We start from the raw sequence: 10383 nt of genomic DNA, 5'->3' as shown, positions 1-10383 counted from the left end.
TGATGCTTGCCAGAGGGCGAGCAACATTTCTGCACGCCATGAGATGCCACAAAACAGCATCCAAGTTTGTGAGGTTTTTGACGTATGGGGGCTAGACTTCATGGGCCCTTTTCCGACCTCTTTTGGTAACCGCTACATCCTAGTCGCTGTTGATTACGTTTCAAAGTGGGCTGAAGCACAGGCTTTACCTACTAATGATGCTAGGGTGGTGGTGAGGTTTTTGAAGAAGTTGTTTGCTCACTTTGGTGCCCCAAAGGCATTGATTAGGGACCGTGGGACGCATTTTTGCAACGCACAACTTGAGAAAGCATTGTCTCGATATGGTGTGCAACACCGATTTTCTACACCATATCAACCGAAGACGAGCGGACAGGTTGAGGTCACTAATGGGGGTATCAAGCGTATTTTAGAGAAAACGGTTAATTCTAGCCGTAAGGATTGGTCCAAGAAATTGGATGATGCACTGTGGGCTTTCCGGGCAGCCTACAAGACTCCTATAGGCACCACGCCGTTTAAATTGGTCTATGGGAAGTCTTGTCATTTGCCTGTTGAACTCGAGCACAAAGCATACTAGGCTTTGAAGACAGTTAATCTCGATATGGCTGTTGCGGGTGAGAACAGGTTTGTGCAGATTCACGAGATGGAGGAGCTTAGACACGATGCGTATGAAAGCTCCAAGTTGTACATGGAACATACTAAGACGCTTCATGATGCCCGCTTGAAGGACAAGAAAGAATTCCGAGTGGGTGATCGTGTGTTGTTATACAACTCACGTCTCAAGTTATTTCCTGGTAAGCTCAAATCTCAGTGGTCAGGTCCCTATAATGTACGGTCAGTGTTTCCTTACGAGACCGTGGAGATAGGCCATGAGGATGGCCGGTTGTTTAAAGTCAACGGGCATAGGCTAAAGGCTTATGTTGGAGGGCCCGTTGACCAGAGTGAGGAGGTTGTTACCCTCCACCTCAGGAACAAATGAATTCGGGGTGGTGAGTCTAGCTGAAGACTTGTAAATAAACTTAGCATGTTTGTGTATTTATTATTATTGTTATTATTTTTGTGTGGTTGTCTATTTCTTTTTCAGGTTTCGGTTCGTTCTGGTCGCGAGGGATGTTATAGCTTGTTACCAGCTCTCAGGTATTTTAGTTCGGTTCTTTTTCTTGGTAGGAGATGCTTCGTGAGTGCCCCGGGTTGAAGGAGTTGTCTTTGTATACTTTCATCCTAATCTTAAAAAAATCCGAAAATAAAGCACTACCAACAGTAAATCTGGCACTACCGGACATGGGGTTGTCAGCCTCTTTTGCAGATCAATAATAGAACTACTTTAATAAACTCAACCAGCCAACTCCTCTTCTTCATAACTTCATCTTCTCCATTGAACCCATTCAAAGCACTCACGAATCCTCTGCATCTCCTAGCTTCCTCCAAGAATTTCATTCATCCCAACAATCATTCCAGGTACAGATTCATCCTTTTTCTTGTTAGTTTCTTGTGATTTGGTGCTATGTTCTTGGTAATTAGTTTTCTTTAAAGTTTTAGGGCTTGGTCTAAATCACCCTATTCAAGCCCGTTTTTCGTGTTTTTTGTGTTGGTTTGCACCACAATTGACCGATTTACAAAACCCCTAAACAATATGTGAAAAAAATCGGGTTTTGGGGCTGTTTTGGGCGACTTCGCAATTCTGGGTTCCGACACGCACGGTCGTGCGACGTGTGGCATGATCGTGATCTTCATAATTTTGTGTCGGATCTTCATAATCTTTCCATAAATTCAAATGGCACGAGGGTGCCGTCATATGGCACGGTCGTGCGGCTCGTGAAATCGCTCAAATCAATCCTCGGAGATCGGTCACGCACGGTGGTGCCGTCAGGTGGCACGACCGTGCTTCTCAACAAAATTTTCAAATCAGAGCCGGAATCCAGCCTAGCACGAGGGTGCCTTGGGGTGGCATGATGTGCACAAAATGCAACATATAAATTACATCAATTGTGGCATAAAACTAACCCTTTTTTAGTACTAATGTTGGAAAAAGTGTGTTTTAGTCTTCCTTTCGTATTTTCAGGATTAAATGAGCTCAAATAAACAAAATAAGCAAAAAGGCAGCTAAATCTAACATAAATACAAGAAAAGGAACAAACGTGGCATGCCCGACCTCCCCGACAACATCTTCCCAAGCAAAAAAAGAGAACAGAAAGCTGAACACGCCCCGTGCTAAATGAGCACGAGGGCGTGCCCAAGTGTCAGCAGAAAAGACAAAGCTGTAGAAGCTTCTATCGCCCACCACGGGGTCGTGCTCAGCGGACACGGGGCCATGGTCAAATCTAAGATTCGCAGGATCTAGGGAAATCTTGATAGTACAGATAAGCTTCTGCACACGGGGTCGTGCCCAGCGGACACGGGGGCGTGGTCAACTAATGCAGACAGACTTCATTTAATGAAGAAAGAGAGGAGGATGGACACGGGGCCGTGCCCGAGCTTCTGTTCAGCCTATAAATATGAGTGCTTGGATCACTTGTAACTCATCCCTTGGCACACCACCTCTCTCACACTTCACCCACCACCATCACAACACCATCATCCACCACCATCATCCATTGTCCATCAGAGAGTGTGTGAGTCGTCTCGGGATCCAAGATTGATCGTTAGAGTTCTTGACAATCAAAGGCCATGTTTGCCTAAGTCTCTTACATCACTTGGTGAAGACAAGTGTTTAGTGTAATACCTTTTATTTTTAATCTTTTTGCACTTTTTATTTGGTTATGTATTAATGACTTTAATAACTAGTTTCTTATGTTGAAGGTGATTCTTCCTTATCGTTTGTCCGTGGTGTCTTGGCATTATTTTACTGTCTATATAAAATAAAACATTTTCACCATTCATATCTCCACGGTCTATATGGAAATATGTTGGCTACCTGGTCGGGGGTTAAGGGAACGGTTTGGTAAGAGTCTTGCCATTGTTCAGTGTATTGATCCTGCAAAGGACCTGGGTCAAATTTAGTAGGACCTCCTTCAATACCCACCGGTATTGGATGGCGGGGGTCCAAACTCTTTGATCCCCTCATAAGTTAAACTACTATTAAAACTTTAACCCGGCTACATAGGACTGTATCCCTGCTGACTCGGACTATTTAGCCGAGGGTAACGTCACCTTCAAAAGAGGGGCCTACCACAATATGCATTAATAACTTAATTAATTATATTTCAATAATCCGACCCTTTAGGATTGTATCCTTGTTGACTCAAACTACTGGGTTGAGGGTAACGTCACCTTCAAAAGAGGGGCCTACTACAATAACTAAGATAATCTCTTAAACAGTGCAAAAGTGCGGAAATAATCAAAGGTTACACTACACACGAGTCGGATCCAAGTGATTCATCTTATCTATATGTTTTTGTTTTTATTTTATTTTTCAAGATTTTAGTTAGTTTTATTTTTCTAGTTTAAAAACATTTTTCTAATTTTCGATTTGATTAGACGTTGAGGATAAACCGGTACTAAAAGCTCTTGTGTCCTTGGACGACCTCGGTATCTTACCAACACTATACTACGTCCACGATGGGTGCACTTGCCCATATGTGTGTTTAATGTTAGTAAATATCGTGTTTTATAAATTTAAAACTTAGCTAAAAAGTGTAAAAGGGCTTAAAATATACATTAAAAATATATTATACCACACACACACATCAAGTTTTTGGCGCCGTTGCCGGGGACACAAGGATTTTATGAAAGTTAGGAATCAACGGCCTAATTGTTTTTTTCTAAATTTTCTGTTTTTTTTAGGATTTTTCTTAATTTTTCAGCTTCTGCAGAACTCAGCACGGGTCGTGCCTGCTGAACACGCCCCGTGCCCAATCTTTGGAACTGGCAATCCTTTTTTATGTCAGACAGTAAGCTGAACACGGGGCCGTGCCCACTCAACACGCCCCGTGTCCAAGATTCAGTTACTGAAAACAGAACCGTAAGATCCCGACGGTTGGTAATCTCTGACACAAACATGAGTGATACTGATACTTTTTACTTTCGGCATTCTTATGATACGTGGTGTCAAATATGTGGTGGCTCTCACAAAGAATTAAAAATTCTAAATTATAACCCCCATTATATAGACCCATTGTTTTCCTGTAGCCTTAAGAGGGGCAAAAGTAAAAATAATCCCTATCTCTCCCTCGAATGCTCTCAACCGGATCTTCTAGGAGAAATGCTTCTTGATGAACTATTTCAATCAGAAGATCTAATTCTTAATTGGTTAAAAGAACTTAAGATGGATTTCATTGACTCATCTCAAGTCGATACCCAAGAAGAATTGTTGGGATCACATTCGAATAAAAACAACTTCGTTGTTCCCGATAATACCTTTGACTCTAGCGAAGACTTGGGCGATAGTCGTCCCTATGGTGATTGTGCCGTGAAGGACTCTCCATCGACTTCATTCGGTGCATACATAGACATGAGCGATTCAGCATACACCTTCTTTAACGAGAGTCCGGGAAAGGGTTGGACTTGTCCACCTACATTTAGCATAGGAATCACCCTAACTGACAACCTCTTGCGTTCTCGTCTTAATCTAGAGCAATTAAGGTATCTTAGGCACTTTGGGGTTGTTCCATCCAGTAAGGAACCACCCGATACGGATAAGTTCCTTAGAAATAGACAAACTTCATAAACAGCCTTTCGACACGGGGTCGTGCCCAGTCAACACGCCCCCGTGTTCACCGAAAGATTCCTTTCTGACTTTTTGTCATAATACGGACAAAGTGTGTCAGTATCTTGCCTGCACACGGGGCCGTGTCCAGAGTGCTGTCGTTTTCTATAAATGCAGCCAAGAATCCTGCACATTTGGACCATCCAGGGACAGAGATTTGAGAGGATCTTCTCACATACCATCCTAGGTATTTTCTAAAAGAAGGTTCTAACAACCATCTTGTCCTTTCCTCTTTTATCCATTACCTTCTTCTTCATCTTTCTTGCATCAACACCTCCATTGAAGCTTGAGATCACCATGATTCCAAGCTTTATTGTGATGATTGTTGAGTTTTTGTTCAAGGAATCCTGTTAAAAATAAGTTGTATAACATAGTTTTAAGTTATTACTGCTAAAAAATGCTTCATAAGTTGGAAAAATAATTTGAAACTTCAAGATTCCTTGTTCCAAAAATCTGTAGAATGGTGAACACGAGGCCGCGTCCAATGTACTGTTTCATTAAAACAACTTCTTTTTGGTTTGTTTTCGTAGAATGTCAAATCAAAATAGTGGAACATCTTCTGCACATTCCAGAAACAGTCGGAGGGAAAGAAGGTCTTCTATTGAAGCAACTCTCGTACGTTACATAATGGCATTACGTGAAGCTCTTGACGAGATGACTTCGGTGGAGGAGGTCCTTATAGACCATATAAATTATCTTACGGTAGGGCTGGAAAACAGTTTTCAAGAAATTAACCTCTTGCACCAGAGGTTAAACATTCTTGTAACACCTCCCATGGAACCAATCCTCCCTCAAGAGGATTGGAACCTAGCACTTGAAATCAACAACCCTACCGGGTGGGATAACGTTCCAGTGGAGCCTCCTCTTGAAGATCTATAAGAAGTTCCGGTGGAGGTTGCACCCCCTCAAACCGATGCCAATGAGCCCGCCTTTCTTCTCCCAAGGGAGATAGAGGAGTGGCTCGCCGACGTGTAAGGGACCCATGCCCGGAGGAAGAAGTTCTTCAAGCCGCATACAACCGAGAGAACTATCTTTTCAAAAATTTTGCTAATAAAATAAATTTTAGGCTAGAACTTCTTGGTTTGAACTTCTTGTGCTTCTTTTGACTTATTTATCTAGAACTCTAACTTTTTTAGGATTAGTATGTAATTCTCTCTATGGTTTAATGAATGATGGTTTTAGTTAAATTGGTGTTTAGATGATGTTGTAATGGATAAAACACACTCGGGATGGTGAAGGATAACAAGGGAAACTTGCACCAGCACCCCATGCATAAAAACAGGGCCATCCGACAAAATTTTCTTCATTACAGCAAGTTCAGCATGGGCCGTGCCCGCCCAACACGGCCCCGTGCTGCACAATCTGCAGAAAATGCCCAGTTCAGGTAACTGGACACGGGGTATGCTCACTAAACACGCCCCCTTGCCCAGGCTTCTGTTTCTTTTTACAAACTTTTGTTACTGGCGATCTGAACACGGGGCCGTGCCCGGACACCACGGGGTCGTGTCCAGACGCCCAATAACATAAATTTTGCTTTTTCTCACCTTTTTACACATTCAATCAACCTAAAAATTTATTTTTGGGACACATTGAGGACAATGTGTAATTTAAGTATGGGGGGATGCTAAAATCTTGAATCTTGCAAGTCCTAATTAACAAGCCTTACACAAAACTCTATTGGAACCGCTAATCACCCCAAATTTTTTCAAATTTTTTTCATTTTTTTTACTTGTCTAAGTTTAAGTTGGGAAATTCAAGTTCTAAAAAGGTTATATTTTTACAAAATTACAACCGATAGCGTCGTAATAAAAAGAACCAACATAAGAAAATTATGAAACGGCATGACAAGCTTAGTTAAAATTTGATTATATATACTTGATCACATAAAAAACCCATTCCCACAAAAGTGAGTTTTGAGCCTTTATTGAGCATACAAATACATATCTTTAAACTAAATGTTCATTTTTCGTTTCTTTTATGAATAGCCGCTTGGTTCTTACGACTCTAGAACTTGCCACGACGATACATTCCCAGTCCTTACCAACTTAAACCCAAGTAAGTAAATGATGGAGGCATTAGGACTAACCCTTTTGGTGCACTAAATGTCAATTGACTAGGTCTGTATTGAGTCTTAGGTCTAGATAGGTTGTACGGAGTCGAAAATCAGAAATTAGGGTTTTAGAAGGTAATTTCGCTCCAGATAACACTTGTGTCATTCTGAGCGAAATCAGTTAGTCTTGTAATTTCGCTCCTGTGTACATAGTTAGAGTAGGTTTCGCTCATAGGTAACTAGGGGGTTTCGCTCATAGGTAACTAGGGGGTTTCGCTCATTTGATCAAATGGGGTTTCGTTCTTGCAGTTTGGATCGAAATCAGTCCATCTATAAATACTTCATGTGTGATCTTCATTTGGTTACGTTTGGAGCGAAATCAGAGTCGAGGTGCTGCCGGATTTTTGTCAGAATTCTTGTAAACGACTCAGAATTAAGTAATAGAAAAGGAAATTGAAAGGAAAAGCTGTTGTTACTTTGTATACACTGATTCTGCCTTTGTAAACAAAGATGAACTGCCTTAACTGACTATTCAGAGTCATAGAACGGTCCAACAAGTGGTATCAGAGCTCAGGACGAGGAGTTCATAGCACTACAGCTTGATTCTACCAGATTCTCTTACTTCTACTCACTTCTTCTCATACTTTTCTGATTTGAACTGGTTCCTTCGGTTGAAATGGACTGAATTTCGAGTATAACGTGTAAAACATAGAAATAACAAACCCTAGAAAGAATCAGGTTAAAATTCGGACTAAAAATGGTGAAAGCTAAAAACTTGATTTCGCTTTTACGGTCATCGAAGGGGTTTCGCTTGAAACAGTTAATTTCGCTCGTAAATCCTTGATTTCGCTCGAGATTCAAGTGTTCATTTGGAGCGAAACCTGATTTCGCTCTTTGAAATATTCTGATTTCGCTCGTTGGGACTTAAGTTTTTGATTTCGCTCGTGTGGTACATTTCTGATTTCGCTCGAAATCAGTATATACTTGATTTCGCTCGAAGTGCATTCTGTTGATTTCGCTCATAGGTGATTTCGCTCGAAATCAGTATATACTTGATTTCGCTCGAAGTGCATTCTGTTGATTTCGCTCATAGGTGATTTCGCTCGAAATCACTGTTTTTCAAAATTTCGAAAATTTTTCTAAGTGTTTGCTGATCTGCAAGGTACATTCAAGATGGATGACATTTTCTTGAACCCGTTTAGCGACATGTACGCTTTTGCTGGAAATTCGGGAGATGATACATCTACAAGCAACAACAATGAGAACCCGCCAAATGCCAAGAAGAAATTATCGGATGCTTTGGAGGTTGAAAGTGCTTTCGGAACTTACAACAAACCACCGAAGTTGATGGCTATTGAGGAGTATAGTCGGTGGGCAAAGAAATTCGAAGATTGGTTGATGGCTTTTGCTTTTCCGAGTTGGAAGAGTCTCAAAAATGGATACGATACTGGAAGCAAAAAGGGTGAAACTTTATCAACATCTGATGAGATAGAATCATTTGTTGCTGAGTAGAAATGTATTGCGTTGATGTTTCAATCAGTTCGTGAAGATATAATCTCTCTGATCGAATACTCTAGTTCTAAAGATCTCTGGGAAAAGTTGAAAAACAAATGTTTAGGAAGTAAAGAAATTGTGAAAAACAAAAGGAAACTGCTTAAAAAGGAGTTTGATCTGTTTGGGTGTTTAAAGAATGAGTTAGTCTGTAAAATGATTGAGAGGTTTGGGCATCTAAAACTGGAACTAGCGAGACATGAAATTTCTTATCCTCAAGATGAGCTAGTTGACAAGCTGTTTGATTCATTACCGGATGAAATGGATTGGTAGTACTATGCATTGATGCTGAAGAATACGATCAAGCCTACAGATCTTAGTGTGGACTTGTTGATTGAGAGACTTGAAAGTCATAAGCTGGAGCTAAAGAAGACACACAAAGTCAATCACTCGTCGTACCAGCAGAGTTTGGATTTGTATTATCCGAAGAGCATGATGCCAAAGAACAATTCTCCCAAAACTGCTTTTTCTGATGAGAATGTGTCCACAACTAGCAAAGAAAGTCAAAGCAGTGGATATCACAGTGGTTATCATAGTGGATCTTCATCAAATTTAAACCAGTCTGATGCAAAGAATTTGTTTCATTGCAACATCGCTGTAGACATGAAGAATGCTCAGAATTTCAGCGAGGAGTCGGCTAAGCAGCAGATGGTTTTCCTAGCTTCGGTATTGGAATCGTATGAAAGCCTTGTAGCCGAGAAAATTGGCAACACTAACCTTACAAAAGAGGACTATGATCAAATAGATCCTGAAGAAATGGAACTAGTTGACATAAGGTGGTGCATGGCCAGTGCTGTTCGTCGGGCACAGCGTTTCATGGAAATAACCGGCAGGAAGTCAATTGGTGGACCATCTACCAAGTTGGGGTTTGACAAGTCCAAGGTGACATGCTTCAAGTGTAAGAAGAAAGGTCACTTCAAACGTGAATGCAGAAACGCATATGCTGATGAGTCTGAGAACCCGTTCAGGGAAGATTACTACAAGAAGGCGATATATCATCAAAACAAATCGGAGCCGCCAAGAATGAAGCAGATTGAAGAGAACAAAGAGAAATCTAGAGCTCTTGCAGTGATTTATGATGATGAATGTCACACCCCCAAAAACCACATGCGGAACACCACCGCTTGGAGGCGTGACTGACCAGGATCCAGCCACCAATTATACTGAGTATTGAATTAATAGAAGAAATATTTAATCTCCAAAGTAGTTAGCAACATCGTAGTTTAAGTTCGATAATTAGTTTAACAAAACAGCGGAAGCATAAACCAAATAGTTTTAAAGATAGTCCTTAGTTCAAGATAGTTAAACCCAACACACGGGTTTTTGACGAACACTACACATCCCCAAGCAGCAGCTCCTGAGTCACTGGTTACCTGCAAAGCATGCAGTAAGGAGTCAACAATAATGCTGAGTGAGTTCACTAGTTGTCCAGTTTTAGTTTACCAAAAACTTAAGTTGTTTAGATAAAGCATTTATAATCACGTTATGGGGAGCTACCCCATCTGTAAGCTCACTAAACTGTAGATACCGAAACTGTTGACGGAAAGTTGTTGTGCTTTCGTGCCCCGAGTCAATGTCTATCGTCATTGACCATGTTGCAAGGTCTACTAGTTCACGCCCGATCCCCCCGGTCACGGTGTGAGGTTGTCAAACCTAATAGCGCTATCAACTAATAACCCGTTCGCCCCCGGCGATTAATCGGTATTGTAAGCAGGGACTTAAAGTGATAGAGTTTCGTTTAGCATGGCTAGTTGTGATTTATAAATAATATCCAAACGTATCTCCCCCGGAGATAGTAATTACCCATTCTGTTTTCCCCCGGAGTAATGGGTCAAAAGTGTTTTCCCAAAGTTTGGTAGTTGGTCCGTGTCCCTCCGCGGGACGCATGCTTTTAGTGTGTGAACTCACCTTGGGTTGCTCGGCAGATTAGGTTACTTTGTCAAACACGTTGGTCACCACGTCCTAACATGGTTACCAGTACAGGTCAGGTTTGGTGTACAAGCATTCACGTACAAACTTACACATAACTAACACGTATTATGCATACAATCAGACAGTGGGTTATTGGGCCGGCCTTAAC

The 10383-nt window shown here is 41.3% G+C and overlaps 1 protein-coding gene across 1 annotated transcript; it reads left to right on the top strand.

Moving 5' to 3' along the window:
* The first annotated feature begins 598 nt into the window (after window positions 1-598).
* Window positions 599-1192, top strand: LOC110882510. The gene is made up of 2 exons (XM_022130510.1): window positions 599-946; window positions 1082-1192. Exons 1-2 carry the CDS (start codon window positions 599-601, stop codon window positions 1190-1192), a joined length of 459 nt encoding a protein of 152 aa, XP_021986202.1.
* The last annotated feature ends 9191 nt before the right edge of the window (window positions 1193-10383 follow it).

Source organism: Helianthus annuus, chromosome 4, assembly GCF_002127325.2.
Source record: "Helianthus annuus cultivar XRQ/B chromosome 4, HanXRQr2.0-SUNRISE, whole genome shotgun sequence".
NCBI lineage: Eukaryota > Viridiplantae > Streptophyta > Magnoliopsida > Asterales > Asteraceae > Helianthus > Helianthus annuus.
Note: the sequence above shows the minus strand (reverse complement) of the source record. Positions and strands in the feature narration are given on the sequence as shown.

Coding starts and splice junctions, on each gene's coding strand:
- LOC110882510 (XM_022130510.1), top strand. CDS start 599: ATGGCTGTTGCGGGTGAGAACAGGTTTGTGCAGATTCACGAGATGGAG. Junction 947..1,081: donor CCGTTGACCAGAGTGAGGAG/GTTGTTACCCTC, acceptor TTTCTTTTTCAG/GTTTCGGTTCGTTCTGGTCG.